Source organism: Fundulus heteroclitus, chromosome 20 (assembly GCF_011125445.2).
Source record: "Fundulus heteroclitus isolate FHET01 chromosome 20, MU-UCD_Fhet_4.1, whole genome shotgun sequence".
NCBI lineage: Eukaryota > Metazoa > Chordata > Actinopteri > Cyprinodontiformes > Fundulidae > Fundulus > Fundulus heteroclitus.
The window spans coordinates 25,617,365-25,635,690 of NC_046380.1; the positions used below are offsets into that span (position 1 = coordinate 25,617,365).

Below are 18,326 nucleotides of genomic sequence, written 5' to 3' on the forward strand. Positions count from 1 at the left end.
AATTTGTATTTGTCACAGATGTGAATTTGTATTAAAACCGATACCCCAGAATGAATTCATGTGTATGAAATTCACTTCAGAAGTCAAATAATTAGTAAGCGGCAGAGTCTGCCTGTGTGTCATCTTTTCTCAGTACAAACACAGCTTCTGGTTTCAGAGGTTGTTTGGAGAACATCAGTGTGGTTAGGTTATGAAACAATAACAAAAGCTTTGAACATTTCATGTAGCTCTGTTTCAAGCCATCGTCTAAAAACGGAAAAAGCATGTAACAACTGTAAACGTGCCAAGATATGGCCATCAATCTAACCTGACACTCAGGGCAAGAAAAACGTTAATCAGAGGAGCAACCAAGTGACTTAGTGTAACTCTGGAGGAGCTGCAAAGATCCACAGTTCAGGAGGGGGATTTAGTCTGCAGTACAACTACTAGGGCTCAACGATTTTGGCAAATAATCTAATTGCGATTTTTTTTTCTTAATATTGCGATTTAATGCGATTTTTTTTCCAGTTTAATTCATCATGTCTTTTTAAACATATACAAACAACAAATCATTTTGTTTCCTCGCTGTGCAGATTAGTTGCTAAAAATTGCAGACTCTGCGATTTGGAAATTGCGTTTTTTTTAAATTGCGATTATATTGAAAATGCGATTAATTGTTCAGCCCTAACAACTACATCTCACAAATCTGGCCTTTATGGAAAAGTAAGAAATAGAAGGGATTCTTAAAATGGAAATCATAATTAGTCCTGTTTGCAGTTTTCAGCAAGTAATGCCCGAGACGTGGCAAACATGTGGATGGAGGTGGTCTGATTGGATGAAACGTTTCAGGCCTACATGCAAACCGCTGTGAAGTGGAAAAGTAACACTGCTCATCACCATGAATGCACCACTACCATGGTGAAACATGGTGACTGCAGCATTGTGATGAGGGCATGTTCTACAGCGGCAACAGGGAGGCTGCACAGAGTTAAAATGAAGATGGATGGCGTTAAACACAGGGCAATCCTGGGAGAAGATTTGCTGGAGGCCACAAAGGTCTGGAGACTGGGATGGAGGGACCGCCAGCACACCAATGCAAAGGGTTTATAAAAGTATAATTGTGGGTTAGCACAGCCAAATGAAAGACCAGAACTAAATCAAACTTGATTTGGATGATGAAGCGTTGTGAAATTGGTACGCCCGAGGTCCATGACCTTTTTAGCAAATACTGTGATGCAATTGTTTCAAAAACATAATAGAGAACAAAGAAAACTGAACGGCTTGAAAAGATAAGACCCAAACAGAATATAAAGATATTTATACAGCTCCTGCAAAGACTACGCTCAAATTGCTCTCCAACAGACTCACCAAAATATATTTAAAGACTAAAAAAAAGTGGCTTTTCTAGATATGTCCCCTTTAGAGAAGCTCAACAAGCTAATAAAGAAGGCCGGCTCTGTTCTGGGGACTCTTTTAGAACAGGGGTCAGCAACCTCTATGACCAAAAGAGCCATTTTGCTCCCTCTTCCACCAAATAAAAGTAGTCTGGAGCCGCAAAATACAGCACAGCTTATAAACATTTTAGATTTTTACTTTTATTCAATTTACTTTACCTTTAACAACAATAGAACTTTACATAGGGAAGTGCAATGTGTAATGTAGTGCAATGTCTACTTAAAAAAATTTATAAAACACTGAACTACGCAGGCCAGTTTAGTCCTTCATTTATTTGTATAAAATTTTAATAAATGTAGACAATTTAAATATATGTATAATAAGCAAAAAAGCTAAAATTAGAAAAAAATAAATAACAGGTCCATTTAACTGTGCTCTCACACTCTGCGGGTATCTTTCTCAGCCAACCATCAACTTGGAAGTAGGTCCCCCATAAGTCTTTATCCGCTGTGTCGGTCAGATTTCTGTCCAGCAGTGTGATAGGGAAGAACAATGTGTTTTTCCCCCCTTCTGAACTCATAGAATATTACTCCAAATGCAGCTTGCATTGCCAGAATTGCACGGTTCAAATATTCAGAATAAATGGGATTGAGCTCTTCACTGAAGTCTCTCAGGGATTGGAAGTGAGAGAGCGTACCTCTCTGAACATCTCTGGCAACATCTTGCGCTCAAACGGTTGAACATCCATCAGTAACAGCAGGGCCATGTTTCTTTTTCCCTGGAACTTTTTATCCAGTGTGTTTAAGTGATGTTGTCATATAAAACCTTTCCAGCCAATCGAGGTCCTCCAGTTCGAGATGGCTGATGCCTTTGCTGTCCAGCACATCTCCCCTCGACAGCCACCGAACTCTGCTGTGCGGGCAGGCGATCCGAGTATGCGCCCTCGACTTCAGCTAGCAATGAACAAGACAGTCGTTGGTTTTGCCCGTTTGCAATTATTTTGTCCACAACGTTAAAAACGAGGCTCCACACATTCAGGGGGAATGTGTGCACCTTACACAGGGGTTGCCGGTGGAAGGTGCAGCGAAACGTCATCTGGTCCAGCGACTTTTAAAGTACAATTAAATGAATTAACTAACTTTATATTTTTTTTAGGGCTGTGCCATTTTGGCAAACATCTAAATTGTAATTTATTTCAACCATAATTGAGATTGTGATTTAATTTAGACTTTTCTCTGCATTAACCACAAACAAAATGCCCTGTAGATAAAGATGTTTGTAATCAAGGACTATTGAAAATAAGGCATTTGACTGTTTTTTATTATAATATTCTTATTCAAGAGAATAGCTTGTTGAGTTGGACGTCAATCCTTGTTGAACATGTAGTGCTAGGTGCAAACAAACAAGTCTATGTATTAAATAGTTTGGCCAGTACTTAATGCCATAGTGAGATTCCTGAAACGTTCCGATATATATATATATATATATATATATATATATATATATATATATATATATATATATATATATATATAAAGTATTCATCATATAAACTCTAAAGCAAGAAATAAAATGACATTATCTCACTGCTGCAACTCTCTTTTCTTCCATGTGGAGGCAAACCCACTTTAAACACATTACAAACACCCAAAAGATTGTTACATAGCCAAAAATTGCATAACTCTGAAATTAGGAAATGTTTTTTATTTTTAAATTGCGATTATATTGCAAATGTGATTAATTGTCCAGCCCTAATTTATTTCCCCCCTTCTGTCAAGGCCAAGAGAGCCACAAACAGGAGGCTCTGCAGCAGCGAGTTGCCGACCACTAGCCAGACCAGCCAGACTAACTTTTGCCTCTCTTCAATACGGCTGAAATTAGTCTGGAACTGCTCCCACAGAGGGCTTTTTCTGGGACGGTGTTAACAGGTGGAAAGTAAACCAATCAGAGAAACTGCGGACATGATTTTAAAAATGCACAATCAGACTTCTGCTGTCAACATTTCACAATGTTATTCAACATGGCGAGCCGCAGTCGAGCGGAGACTGCTGTGAATGATTCCTTTTAAAACTGAAGAAAGCGCACACGCAAACGAATGCTCCGTAGGCGGCCATCTTGTTTGTTTTGGCTGAGGGATTCTCGGGTGCCGCATGTCACTCAACATATAAAGCCCGCCCACACCTGTGATTGGTCGGTATCAGGAAAGAGGGCTCTATGGGAGCAGTTCCAGACTCAGTTCTCTGTATAGCAAAGCAAAACGGAGTCTGGCTGGCCGGGCTAGCCGACACCTGCGCTAGAGCCTCTGGAGATGATTTCACAAAGAAAGGATTCTCCATAAAATGAAAACCATTATGGACAACCCTGAGCATCGTCTTCATCAGACTGTCATGCAGAGAGTCTTCAGTCAGAGGCTTCTCCAGATCCGCTGTGAGGCAGACAGCTACAGCAGCTCTGTGCTGCCTGCAGCCAATCAGCATCTACAACTCTTTCCCTTTGGGATTAATTAAGTAATTTTGAATTGCACTCAAATCGAATTTAAATTGTTGCAGGTGTAACAGCAGCAGAAGGGGATTCTACGCAGCACTGCTACAGTCAACCTGAACAGAAATACCAAATAAATTAATTTGGGGGTTTAATAAAAAAAAACATAATTTCTTTTAGTTCACAATTATGCACTACTTTTGTGTTTGTATGTCTAATAATTATCCCCACACCCACGCAGTTTGTGGTTGTGACAGGCCGATAAAAGCTTACGGGTGGATTTTCCAGAGGATCTGCATACAACCCGTGCCTGACTGGCTGGCTGGATTTGCATAGAAGCGGCAGGAAATGAAAATTCACCCACCTTCCAGTTACCTGCTGGTTGCCGCCGCCTGCAGCCGCCTATACCTGGCAGGAAGGTTTCTGCACCTGTAGCGGCTCATCCCCACCGAATCTCCCCCCGTGTCACAAAAAACACCGCGGAGGTGCAGGGGGGACAAAACTTTCTAAAGACAGCAGCTTACGGCTCAACATAGCAGTTTGCAGCGAACAACGAGGGCGGAGCGCTCGCTCATCTGGCTGATGTGATTGTTTATCCAGGCGCAAAAAAAAAAAGACGCCAAAAACTTTTAGAAACGCGTTTCCGCGACTCGCAGTGCTCCCTTAGTGTCAAGGCTGGTCTTTCTGGGTTACTGGTGGGTCTATATAAACAAATAAATAAAAATCAGTTTCCAGCTCTGCGTTTTAATAACCATGTAAGGAAGAAACTTTTTTTTTCTTTCCTCCGCTGAAAGAGGATCGGGAGATAAGAGAGGATGGCAAATCTGAGAGTTGCGCTCTCGACTTTACCTCGCTTAGTGCTCCACTCGGCTCAGGCGATCAGCTTTCTCCGACCTGGGAGAACCAGCATGGCTGTGGCCGTCCTCTCCGCCGAACCGAGGGTGAGATCCAGCCGTGCGGCGGCTCCGATAAGCCCGTTTGTGACAGCCTTCCGCGGCTGCGTTCACTGAGGCAGGCACTGCTGCTGCGCTGAGCTGCCTGGCTCACTGCCGACTTCTTCCTCTTCTTCTTTTTGGGCGCCCGCTGTGTTGGTAGCTGGGAAATGTGGTTTCATTTTACTCCTGTGGAAATCTGAGCCGCATCTAGTGTAAAAAACTTATAAGGTCTGCGTTTAATTTAAAATATAATTTAAAAAAACGGGAAAACTTTGTGTTTGTAGCATCTTGAATTTAACAAATCCGACTGATGCGTTGTGCTTTTTTATGATAAAGCAAGCAGTGTACAAATAAGGGGATAGTGTTGGTCTGAACAGGGGCGGCAACAGAGTTTTCAGAAGGGGTAGCCAGATAATCTCGGCGTGCTTATACACCAAAACCCAGAACAGAAGGGACAAGTACTAGATATTTAAATGTGACATACAATGCAGGAATAAAGGCCAAACAATATTAGTGATGGAGGTGAGGCAAAGGCAAATATATGGGGTTTGATTTATGGGGTTCGTGTGTCCTCCTTGGTGGCTCTCTAGACCCTAACGGAGGGCCTAATAAATAAAAATGTGTTGTTTTTTTTAACTTGACCTCATAAGAATAAAAAATAAAATAAAACACTGCATTTAAATCTGAAGTTTAAATGTTTTATTATTTAGTAAAATATAATAATCTAACCAATTAGTGTCAGAATTTCCAGTGTTTTTTTTTTCTGTTTTGTTTTTTTAAAGTTTTCAACCTGTTTTCTGCTTTGTTGCCAGCCAGACAAACAGTGTGCATTATCTCCATGGCATAAATCTCAGAGCAAGATTAGAATAAAAAAATAGAAGGATCCTTTATTGTCCCCCAGTGGGGCAACTCATGTGCACCAGCAGCAGAGAACAAAAATACTGTGGGTACAGTTATTAGCTATTGAAAGAAATAACATACTCAAGAAATTAAAGAACGATTCAACTGAGTAAAGGGATTTTTTAAAAATGCGTAAAACATGTATGTATATTTCTGCATTAAAAAACACCAACAGACTCTTTACAAGAGTGAAATAGAGTGTGGGAAAACAGCAGGTAAACACTGTTGGGAGCAGTAATGGTTAAAGTCTAACAGCTGCTGGGGTCTGGGAGGAAGGACCTGTGATAACGCTTCTTTCTGCATCTAGGATTCAGCAGTCTGTCACTGAAGGAGCTCTCCAGCTCTGCAAAAGCTTCAGGCATGGGAGACACGGTCCAACAGTGATGTTGATTTTGTCAGATACCTCCTGTCTCCCACTCGCCCTGGGTTGAACTTATCTAACCGCTTCCTTTCAACTGTAAATAAGATGCTGCTCAAACAGAGTACACCAGAAGGTGGGTGATGGCACAGAGTCAAAAAGGGTATCCAGGAGAGCCCCCTGCACTACAAAGGATGTCAGTCTCTTTAGCATATTATGTGTAGGAGATCTGACATGAATTATCGTACACTCAAGTCATTTTCCTTCAAATGGGTGGGCTTTGTAATCATAAGGGTGTTGGAAAATGGATGGATGGATGGATGGATGGATGGATGGATGGATGGTTGTTTGTCCTCATTTTAAATAAGTGGTGGAAACTTTTAGAAAAAATGCTTGATAGCTTAAAATATTTAAGTTGAGTCCACTCATAAAAAAAAAAGTACGGTATTTGAACGATAACCTCACTGGCCGATTTGTTGGCCACGGATGTGTCCAGACAAAACCATGAACAAAGTTGCTGTTATGATTAATGGGATGTGTTCAATATTATAAATTACAGGACTTCCTAAAAAAGTTGAACACTGTTATCTGCTGGTTGTTTGATGAACCAAACATAAATGCATCACCCAGATAAAGAGTCCCTGTGTCCTGAGAAATTAAGTCTCGTAAAATTATAAATGCAGAATTGCATGCTTAACAACATGGAAACATAATCAGGAAATATGAAAAGTAGCTACCTGCAAGCAGATGAGCACTAAAGAGTGATCCCCAAAAATGAGCTTACTGTCACTATGAAGTCAAGTCTATTCAAAATTATTAAGTTCATAGAGTTATGCAAATTTAATTTTTACAACTTACACATAATACATTTTTTTTAACTTCACAAGTTTCTTTTAGGCAATGAGTTTGCATACTTTAAGAAAAGAAAGTAAAGTCAACTAAATGCACCATAAATATACTTACATTTTTCAAGGCCACCGGGTTCCTAGATTTTTTTAAGTAAGGTGAACTAGTCAGATTTTAGAGTGTGGTCTGTGACTCTGCAGGACGATGGGACAGGAACATAAAACATAAAAACAAACATAAAAAGGTCAGTTCCACCTGCCAACCAATGTTGAGCAATTTTGCTGCAGTCCTGCTTTTATTCTGCTTTCTGCAGAGTTGTCTTAGAGGTTATATCACTGTTTTTATAATCAATATACTTTATATAAGGTTTCCACTAAACTGATGTGCAATGTGTGTCTTTCGTCTAGATACCTAATCTAGACTCAACTTTTCAGAGTTGGTTCTCCTTCCAAAATGTGGTTTTGATCTTCAGATCTTTATTTCAACCACCACTCCTTTTTTCTCTCAAAATGTGAAGTTGTTGGTTTGCTTGTGCGCCTTTCCTGACATTGTGTTTGTGTCTTTTCACCTTGATATTTGTTTTGTGTTCCGAAGTGTTATGGTTTGATCAATGGTCAGAAGATTGGAGCTGTTGTTTTGTTTTCCCCTTGACGGCCTTGGTCAGTCAGCCGAGGTTTGTGACTGGGTGTAGAGATAATCAAATGCAAAAAACAACAGCAAAACAGCCTTTTAATTTAGCACCAACTGGGACTCTAGAATAAGATTCCAACAGTTTATCTTTTCTGGTGTCTATCCTGTTCACAATACATTGACTAGATTTGCAAATTACCAATGGAAACCTCTTTCAATGTTCAATGGGTCAAGGATTTGTCTTGAATAGAACAGTTAGCCCTGCCAGCCAAATGTAATGATTATAGATATATGCTTTTCTGAATCTATTTATTAATATCTGCAGGTAGATTGTTTTTTTTTTTGCAGTGGTTCAAATATTCACACAAACATCTTTACACAGCCAGAGCAATCAAACTGAATATACCAGTGCTCAAAACAGGACACAGACAAAAGAGAGCAGGACCAAAAATAGGATAAATATACATGAAATAGAATTTAAAAACCATAAATCATAATCTAGACTTAGATCTGTTGAAATCCACTGAGGGTGCTCATGTCATTCCCACTTGTTCATTTCAGTAACAGCAGTCAGAACAAAGCCATTTTCAAAACATCTGGTCCTACATTTAGGGACTGAGAATCTTCTTTCAGAGGGAATAAGATGAAGCTACCTGTGAAGGGGATGAAAGTCATGATCTGCTGTACCTGCCTGCTGTTCAGAGGTGTGACTGATGGCTGGGACTCTCCAGTTAGTCTCGAATCTAGAAGATAGTTTCACAACCTGCTGGAGGGATCTCCTTTATATCAGAGTCGTATGAACTTTTGTCATATTGTGTTTAACATGCAATTATTTTTTTGCTATGTTAAACTTTAATGAAATTGTGCCACATTTGGACCTCCATTGGGCATATGGCACTGCAGTGCCTCCAAGGGCCTTCTTACAGCTCCCCTCTTGATCGTCTCCTGAGCCCTCTACTCAGTTATTTATACAAAAATAAAACAAGCAGTGGTAGAATGGACAACATTTTAGCAGATTTTGATATCAGTTTTTACGAACGAGACACAAATAATCCAACCGGCCATGAAAGAGTTACAATCCTCTTCCTGCCAGACCAGCTGACTTCCCCACGTGACTTTGCGGAAGTGAGCGCATAAACAACATGAGCACTCACTGAGTCGAGGGGACTTTTCCAGAATGATACGCTGCTTTTTCCTACTTTTAGCGGCAGTGCTCGTCAATGTAGAAGTTTGTCTTCAAAGTTCATGCGGAGGAGAGCGGGAGCCCGCCTCCCCGGAGGGAGCAGCGAGCTGCGGCTGCGAGAAACTGAGCAGAGCCGCTGCCGGAGCTGAAGACCCGGAGGAGGTGGAGGCGACCAGCGAGCCCGCCGTCAAATACACAGCAGCTGCTAACGAGCCGCTGTCTGAGGTCAGTCCGTTTGCTGTCAGATACATTGTGATCAGGTGGAAAACCCAGGGCAAAACGATTTATATGCAGTTTGTCTCATTGCAATCACACGTTTCAATATATTTCATTGAGATTTTATGTGGTGGGCAAACACACCACATAAAGCACACACAATTTTTGAAGGAAATGGAGGAAATAAGGAGCGTGATGATATATGACTTTCAAAATTCTTTGTAAACCAAAGAAGTCTGAAACGTGCATTTGCATTCAGCCCATTTTACACTGATACCCTGGAATAAAATGCAATGGCTTCAAAACAGTAAATAGAGCCCACATGGGTGTAATTTAATCTCAGTAAATTGAGTGAACTTATATTGCGTTCTTCTAGTCGTACCGATCACTCAAAGTGCTTTCCATTACAGCCACACTACGCACACATTCACACACCAATAAGCAAATTGGTAGGCAACTTGGTGTTAAGGGCCTTGCCCAGTGGTACATCAACATTTGACAGAAGGAAACTGAAATCGAACCTGCAATCTTCCGATTGCAAGATGATTACCCACTGAGCCACAGTTGCCATCAAATTAAAGGTATACGGTCAAAACACAAACAAACTTTATTGTTATTGTCAAAACAGGGCTGTTTATTTTCTTCCCTTTTTTTGAAATGTGCATCTTAAGAAGCAGAGTACGTTTCCAGGTCACTTTTATTGCCGCCGACAGAGTATTCCTTTTAGTCTTAGCCTGTGCTTAACATTTCAACATGTTTTTAATGTTTTCTTCGTGATCAAACAGCAGTTTCTGTTTGTGGTGAGAAACGTCGAGACCTTTACAGCCAGCTCTGTATGATGCAGCTTCAACTGACAATATCAGAAAATGTGTGCAATACATTTCTGATAAATGTATGTTTTTAGTTCGATTGACGCTGAAGTTTTCACTCTGCTTTCAGATGGTGTTCATCCCCGGAGGAGAGTTTCTGATGGGAACAGACAACCCAGGTATCCCCCAGGATGGTGAGGGCCCACAGAGACGGGTGCATGTCGGCTCTTTCTACATGGACGTGATGGAAGTAACTAATCAGCAGTTCCAGCGCTTCATCGAGGCCACAGGTTATGTTACTGAGGTATGAAGTAATTCCCACTTTGCATATTTTAACACAGTATTTTTATATTAAACACATCCCTTTCATCAGGTCTTCTCCCCTAGGCCTAAAAAAATGGCAATTATTAAACCATTAATGAAAAAGAGCAATTTGGACAAGTTGCTACTGCAGTTTCCTTAGATAGGAAACTTTTTGATTAATCTGTATGATTTGATTGAATTTGACTTTGTAAAGTGCCTTGAGATGACGTGTTGTGAATTGGCGCTATATAAATAAAATTGAATTGAATTGAACTACATGCCTATCTCAAACCTCCCCTTCATCAGTAAGATTATTGAAATAGCTGTGTTTCAACAGTTAAATACCTTTTTAACAGTGATCAGTCGCTTTGACGTTTTCCAGTCAGGCGTTTGTGATTACCACAGTACAGAGACAGCCCTGGTCAATGTCAAAGTGTTCAATGACATCCGTATTAATACAGACTGTGGAAGAACCACAATGCTGGTATTATTGGACCTCAGTGCAGCATTTGATACTATTGATCACTTATTAGAGCATCTGGAAAACTGGGCTGGCCTTTCCGGCACAGCACTTGACTGGTTTAAATCTTACTTGAAGAACAGGGACTTTTATGCGTCAGTAGGTAACTTTAAGCCAGAGACCACAAAAATGACATGTGGGGTCCCACAAGGGTCCATGCTGGGTCCCCACCTATTGAATATCTACATGCTCCCCTTAGCTCAGATTATAACAAACAACACCTCAGTTTCCATAACTATGCAGACGACACACAGCTCTACATTACAATGTCACCAGGTGACCATAAACCTATTAGAGTATTGGCTAAATGCATAGAACATAATTTTCTTCAGCTGAATAAAGACAAAAGGGAAGTACCGGTAATCATTTTTGGTCCAAAGGAGGATTGATCAAGAGTTAGCACACACCTTCAGTTACTACAGCTAAAAACCACAGATCAGAGCCAAAATCTTGGTGTCGTGATGGACTCAGACCTGAATCTTAAGAGATACATAAAGGTAACAGTGTCCTTACAGGTCTGCCTAAAAAGTGGTTTAGACAGCTGCAGCTGATCCAGAACGCTGCTGCCCGCGTCCTCACTAAGACTAAGAAAGTAGAGCACATAACCCCAGTTCTAAAGTCCTTACACTGGCTCCCTGAATCTCAGAGAATAGACTTTAAAATACTTCTGTTAGTCTATAAATCCCTGAATGGCTTAGCACCTAAATACATCACAGACTTGTTATCAGTGTATCAACCATCCAGACCACTATGGTCTTCTGGCTCCAGCCTACTCTGCATAGAACCAGAAGCAAACGTGGGGAAGCAGAATTTAGTTTTTATGCTCCACTTCCAGATTACTGAAAAAGTGCTGAAATCCTGCGTTCTTTTTAATCAGGCTTTAAAACCATGTTTTTTTTAGGATTGCCTTTGACTGTTGTGGTTAAACTGTTAACTGAAACATCATTAGTTTAAGTTTGTAGTCCAACTGTTTTTAAAATTATTAATATTTGCTTTTAGAATCAATTTTCCTATGTTTTATTTTGTTTCAAATTTTCTACATTTTATTCCAACAGTTTTTTTTTTACTTTTATTCCAATTTATTTTCCTATGTTTTAATCATGTAAAGCATTTGCTTTGCCCTTGTGCTGAAATGTGCTATACAAATAAATTTGCCTTTGCCTTTAAATGTCTTATATATTAGAATCCTGTGATCTTCTCATGACTGACCTGACTTTGTTTTTCCTCCTGATTTTAGGCCGAGAAATTCGGAGACTCGTTTGCGTTCGAGGGAATTTTGAGCAAAGCTGTCAAAAGCCAAATCACACAAGCAGTGAGTATATTTATCCGGACGCAAATAATATCACATTTAGTTTTCCTATGTTGTCTCAGCAGAAAGAGTTGTTCAAAATACCTTCCAAGCCTAACACTGTTATGCTTGTTTATTCAGAGCTGTTACCTGCTGAAACATGAGCAGCAGGAGAAGTTCACACACTTTTATCAAAGTTGGACACAACTTCTGCCTCTTGCTTTCTGGGTCTGTTTGAACATTAATTCGTTCAACAGCGCCTTCACATGTGCAGTAATTCCTGAGTGGGTTCAGACCAAAACCAATTTTGTTCAAGATTTAGTTGTAATGTGACTAGAGCTGAAATAACTTCCAACTTGAAGCCATTACTTAAAAACTTCAGGACTCAGCGGCAAACTCCTAGTATTAAATATCAGCAATCAAATAGATTGTTCGTCCTATAGTAGATTGAACACTTATTATTCACTATAGGATTACGAGCCAAATGTAGAAACCACGTACATCTACCAAATAAGCTATATACTGCGTTTTAAAAAGGAAGACATACTATATGTTCCTGCTTTTGAAGAGGCTTTAGATGGTTCACATGTCGGTTGTATGAGGCCTGAATCCAACAGGCCTCCTAAGATAATGGCCAGACAGCGTTGTTAACAGAGGTGGGTAGGAACTAGTTACATTTACTCAGTTACATTAACTTGAGTAACTTTTGGAACAAAATGTACTTTTAGGAGTAGCTTTACTGCACTGTACTTTTTACTTTTACTTGAGTCATATTATTACTCAAGTATCGCTACTTTTGAGTAAAGTTTCTGGCTACTCTACCTACTGCCAGTAACTTTATGAGTAAAGAACATACTTGTTTTAACCAAAAATGCACCGTAGACAAAAACCAAGAGTTCATGTTAAAGTGAAACTTCTTGTTTGTGCACAAGCTTTGTTATTTTATGTTTTATGTTTGTTTATTTATGTTTTATGTTAATTTATTTATGTTATCTGTTAAGCTCATTGAGCCATTTAGAGGTCAAATGAATATTTAGTAAACAGTGGATCTTGTCATTGGAAGTACTTTGCACTGTTCTAACATTCTGTGTTTACATAAACTACATACATTAAGTATCGCTTTCAAGTTTAATGTTGAAATTAGAAGTGTTTCTTTTGTCTTTAGTGTATTCAGTGTATCTGTTGTCTTTAAAATACCAGAACCTGCACATAACCTTATATTTCTGTTTGTCCGATTACATACTTTTTAAATATTAATATCATATTAATATCATCAGCTGTTGTGATTAGTTACTCAGTACTCAAGTAGCCTTCTTACTGAATACTTTTTTACTCTTGAGTAATTTCTAGGCTGACTACTTTTTACTTGAGTAAAAATATGTTGAAGTAGTGCTACTCTTACTTGAGTACAATTTTTGTCTACTCTACCCACTTCTCTGATTGTTATTGCTTCATCTTAGCCATTTTGTGCTGCCCGATCAAAAGGCCGAGACGGTGTGGACCCATCAGCGTAGCGTCGCTAGAAAACACTGAGCCATTTCTACTTTAAGACAATTCTGGACAAACCTTGTAAGGAGTTAGGGAGCAGAAACGTTTAAAGTCATCGCTGTGATACCTCTTTGTTTTCAGGTGGCTGCTGCCCCCTGGTGGCTCCCGGTCAAAGGGGCAAACTGGAGGCACCCTGAAGGCGAGGACTCAAACATCACAGACAGGTACCCAAAATATTACAACACGTGTCTGTTAAAATCGTTTTAATGCATTTAGACTACACACAGTGGTAATTCAGACTATTAACCCCAAAAGAAAGTATTTTAATTTTTAATTTAATGGGGTCTGAGAGTAACAATGTTTTTTGCAGGCTGGACCACCCAGTTGTACACGTCTCCTGGGCCGACGCAGTCGCCTTTTGCTCTTGGGCCAACAAGAGACTCCCTACTGAAGCTGAGTGGGAGTACGCCTGCAGGGGGGGCTTGAGAGACAGGTGAGACGTCACGTGATCTATGAAAAAACGGCAACACTTGCATGAATGCGCCCAAAATGAACTCACAGGAACGCTTCCTTTTCTCACAGACTTTACCCATGGGGGAATAAGCTGAACCCAAAAGGAAAACACTACGCCAACCTCTGGCAGGGGGATTTCCCCGTATACAACTCTGGAGAGGACGGATATGTCAAAACGTCCCCTGTAAGTCTGAAAAGAAGGAAGGGGAGGTTTTGTGGTTTTGGGTGTTACAGATATGTCATTTCTTTTCAGGGTAGACGGGAGCAGACGCTGTCTGTGGAATACACTCTGTATACTCAAACACAGCAGGGTTTTTCAGGCAGGTTTCCTGCTGAAATCTATGTCCAAAGACTAGAACAGTTTGTTCCAGTCAGGATACGTCTGGTGAAAAGAAATTGTGGGAAAAAACTTGTCTGTCCCTAAAAGGCCTGTCTATTTAGACTTAAGTACATATTTCTGTTCGTTCCATTTTTACAGTCGCTACTTTTTCTGGTTCTAATGCAAAATCTCACCAACACATAAATATCTGCCATGAATTCGTAGTGAGCCTTTGTATTTCAGCTTTAAAATTTCATTCAAAAGGTATTGGAGGAATTTTAGGCGAGTAAGCATGTTGAGTTTGGACATGCAGTACATAATGTAAAGCAACTCTGTAAAGGATACAGATCCAGTCTCCATCTCTCCAATCTAATTATTTTAACTAAAAATCTAGGTGCATATAAGGTTGCTGCTTTACATTCAACGAAACCTGGATCATAACGTCCTCAACTTTGCTCCTAGGTAGCACGATTTTGATGAACACTGCAGTAAACCTACACATCCAAAGTGGTGGAGAAGCTCCATTCTGAGACTCTCTGACTACAAACATAATCCAGATATCTTTTTTTGTTTCCCTCCAGATACAAAATACACACAAAGAAACATTTACATGAGGTCAGTTTTAATAAGGATAAATTATTCCTCCAATTTACTCCAAAGGATCAAATCTTCATCCAATCAGAGCAAGAAAACCAGTGTGATTTTTGACAAGCAGCTGCTGTGCTGATAGTTTAGGAGAAATAATTGTCAAGTCCTTCGTCAAAACTGTATCATATTATTAAAACGGTTGGTGGTTTTGTCTGGCAAGGGCAGGTTCCAGCTAGAAGGCTGATTGAAGTGCTTAAATAAGTAGAAGTGTATCTATAATCTTTATAAAATCTAAAATCCAAAATAGGGCACTCTGCGCTTTCTTAAGGAGGAACCTGCGAGTGGCGTTATCGCTGCTTGTTTGTGGGATTTTGCAGGTGTGCAACATATTTTAAATTTAGCTGCGTGTACTTGAAGAGAGCAGAAGTTAAAATGCATGCTATTTTTAGGAATTTTTAGGAATTGCCTTTTGGGGAACACATAGATTTTTGTTTGATTATTTGATCAATATCAAGACCAACAAGATCAGCAGAATAATCAAATTCTACAAATAAGCTGTTTTTTATTTACAGAACATCATTCTTAAAGAATATTCTAGATTCCCATTTTCATTTCTTAGACTGACATTTAAGTAAGAGGAAACGGGAAACTGGTTCCGCAGCTTAAAACCTACACGGAAACAGTTACGATACTTGCCATACCTGTTTCTCTAGTCATGGAAAGGACATCAGAATGGAACATTTCTTTCCCCCCGTGAAAAACAAAACTTTAAAAACTTGCTTCAGTTACAATCAGAGTAAAAAGTTTTTCTATATATCTCTGTATATTTTCAAAAACTGCAAATCCCTGTTTTGCAGGTAATGTCTTTTCCGGCCAACGCGTTCGGCCTGCATGACATGGTGGGGAATGTTTGGGAGTGGACCTCAGACTGGTGGACTGTGCACCACACAACAGAAGAGCAACACGATCCAGTAAAAGCAAACGTGGATTTTTTCTCTAATTGACTGCCGTGAGTTTATTTTTGGTGTCACAACCACCCTCTGCTCTCTTCCAGACCGGTCCACCTTCAGGCAAAGACAGAGTGAAGAAGGGAGGGTCATACATGTGTCACAAGGTAAAGGAAGCAAACCATAAAAGTATTTATTGTTCCCTTACCTACAGTGCCTTGGAAAAGTATTCACCCCCCTTTTTGCTTTGTACCTATTTTTTTCACATTCCAACTTGTAATTGAAATGTTTTTTAATCTTATTTTATGTGATAGATCTGTAACAAACAGTCTAAATTGGTAAGTGCAATGAGAGAAATGCACGTAAAAAAATTATTTAAAAATGTTTTGAAATGGGCGTGTGAATATGTATCCACCCTCTTTTTTTATGGCACCCCTAAAAATTCTTTATCTTTGAATAGAAAGGACACAACAAACCTGCTAAGAGAGAGCCAGCCAGTAGAAAACACAGACCGGGCAATGAGGGCATTAATCAGAGAAGCAGCACAGAGACCAAAGGTCACCCAGAGGGAGCTGCACAGCTGCACAGCAGAGACTGGAGGATCTGTTCATAGAACCACTATAAGCCATACTCTCCATGGAGCTGGGCTTTATGGAAGAATGGCCAGTAAAAAGCTATTACTTGGTGTTAAAAATAAGAAAGCAGGTTTTGAGTTAGCCAAAAGGCAAGTGAGCGACTCTCCAAATGTATGAAAAGATGCTCTGGTCAGATGAGACTAAACCTGAACTTTTGGCCACCAAGGAACACACCATGTCTGGTGCAAACCCAATTCATCCCATCACCCCAAGAACCCCATCCCCACAGAGAAACGGGGTGGTGGCAGCATCACGCTGTGGGATGTTTTTCATCAGCAGGGAGGGGGGAACTGGTCTGAGTCGAGGGAAATATGGATGGTGCAAAACCAGCCTGTGATTTGAGACTGGGACGGAGGTTCGCCTTCCAGCAGGAGAATGACCTGAAGCATGCGGCTAAAGCAACACTGAGGAGGTGGAAGGGGAAACATTTAAATACCCCAATCCAATTCAGAATCTGTGGTTAGACATAAAGATCAAAAAAGCATCCAACATGAAGGAGTTGGAGCTGCTTTTCCTTGAGGGATGGCCAAAAATCCCAGGGGCAAGATGTGGTGAGCTCACAGAGACTGAGAAAGGTGGCTCTCCAAAGTACTGACTTTTGTAAGACACTATAGTTTCTTAACTATGAAGTTATAAACTTTTACACAGTAGCATATACTGCTTTATGTAAGTATTTCCCCTTACAGATTTCTTCTGTTTTTCCTGTTTTGTCACTCTTAAATGTTACAAATTTTACTATCACACAAAGATACATTGAGTAAACACAAAAGCAGGTTATCAAATCATTTATTAAGGGCAATAAAGCTATCCAAACTATCATGATGTTAAATCACTACTTTGCTGTAAATAACCACTTATTTTGGATGTATGGGGATGGAAAACTGTGGTGTTAATGCCCCTGGTGAACCTAGAAACATGTTACTGGTATTGAAAAAAACATTAAATAAAGTCATAAAAAATTAATGATTTATTATGAAAGTTATAAAATGCATATGTAGCTAGTTAGACACGGTTAACTCTCCGAGTGGGAGTTTCATCAGCACTGGTTGCCATGGGAATGTAGCAAACTGCATAATAATAAGTCCACAGTACAGATTTCTGTTTACTGTATGGTACTAGCAGAAGAAAATAAGGTTCTGCTGAAGAAAAACAAAGCTCCAAACCTAATTTAAAATCATTCCCGCTGCAGTCTGATGGTTACAGTTTGACTGAGAGCAATCTCGTGTGTGCTCGCTCTCTCCTTTAGTCTTATTGCTACAGATACCGATGTGCGGCTCGGAGCCAGAATACTCCAGACAGCTCAGCCTCCAACCTGGGATTTCGCTGTGTTTCTCAGGGGAAACAACAAGATGACCTGCTCGTGTTGAAGGAAGACTCCCTCTAAACTGGAATCCAAGTGTGAATGCAAGAAAAGGACATTAAGGATTTGAACGAGATGGCACAGACAAATAAAGGAAATTTTTCGGTTACTGTAGATATCTTATTTCACAACAAGAAAGTGTTTAACTTTTTCTACTGAAATATTTGAGATTTATAGTTGTTTTTTTTTACTCTATCAACCATTTTTTTTAAGTGTATCAGTGTTAAGTATATCATTTACAATGGTCTTATTGTTGATTATTGTGTGACGCTGCAGTAAGATTGCTGTAAAATTACTGTAAGAATATATTTCTAAAGTATTTTTGTCTATTAACATTTACAAAGAAGTCATAATAATAAAATTCTCATAAGAAAAAGGACATTTTGTCTTGATTTTGGGTTTTGTGGGACTGCTCCCCATTGTATGTGGTTACAAATAAAAACCTCTAGGGGGCAGTAGCGGCCCAAGTGTGTCTGCTGTTCTAATCTGTGGTCCACTTGCAGGTTTTCCTCTTCCAACCTCACACTCAGATTTTCAGAGCGTTTTTAACACATCCGTGTGTATCTTGATAAATTAAAAATTTTAACTCTAAGTTAAACTTCTAAACAGATCTCATACACACAGCTATATGTG

General features: G+C 39.7%; 2 protein-coding genes across 4 annotated transcripts in view; one reads left to right on the plus strand and one right to left on the minus strand.

Annotated features, from left to right (window-relative positions):
- LOC105937030 (inositol 1,4,5-trisphosphate receptor type 1) overlaps window positions 1-4,938 on the minus strand; it is a 121,072-nt gene extending 116,134 nt beyond the window's left edge. For all 3 annotated transcript variants that reach the window (XM_036151573.1, XM_036151572.1, XM_036151570.1), the window contains exon 1: window positions 4,705-4,938. The gene's annotated coding sequence lies outside the window, so the exon portion shown is untranslated. The remainder of the gene's footprint in view (window positions 1-4,704) is intronic.
- Window positions 4,939-8,625: 3,687 nt separating this feature from the next.
- sumf1 (sulfatase modifying factor 1) lies at window positions 8,626-18,072 on the plus strand. Its single transcript, XM_036152208.1, has 9 exons — window positions 8,626-8,932; window positions 9,863-10,036; window positions 11,793-11,867; window positions 13,473-13,555; window positions 13,702-13,824; window positions 13,914-14,028; window positions 15,609-15,722; window positions 15,806-15,865; window positions 17,580-18,072. The coding sequence occupies exons 1-9, from the start codon at window positions 8,702-8,704 to the stop codon at window positions 17,715-17,717; spliced, it is 1,113 nt and encodes a 370-aa protein (XP_036008101.1). The 5' UTR covers window positions 8,626-8,701; the 3' UTR covers window positions 17,718-18,072.
- Window positions 18,073-18,326: the final 254 nt, after the last annotated feature.

What these genes read in the sequence shown, in the direction of transcription:
- sumf1 (XM_036152208.1), top strand. Translation starts at nt 8,702, where the DNA reads ATGATACGCTGCTTTTTCCTACTTTTAGCGGCAGTGCTCGTCAATGTA. An exon ending in GACTCAAACATCACAGACAG is followed by an intron (nt 13,556 to 13,701) that starts GTACCCAAAATA and finishes TGTTTTTTGCAG; the next exon opens with GCTGGACCACCCAGTTGTAC. An exon ending in GATATGTCAAAACGTCCCCT is followed by an intron (nt 14,029 to 15,608) that starts GTAAGTCTGAAA and finishes CCTGTTTTGCAG; the next exon opens with GTAATGTCTTTTCCGGCCAA.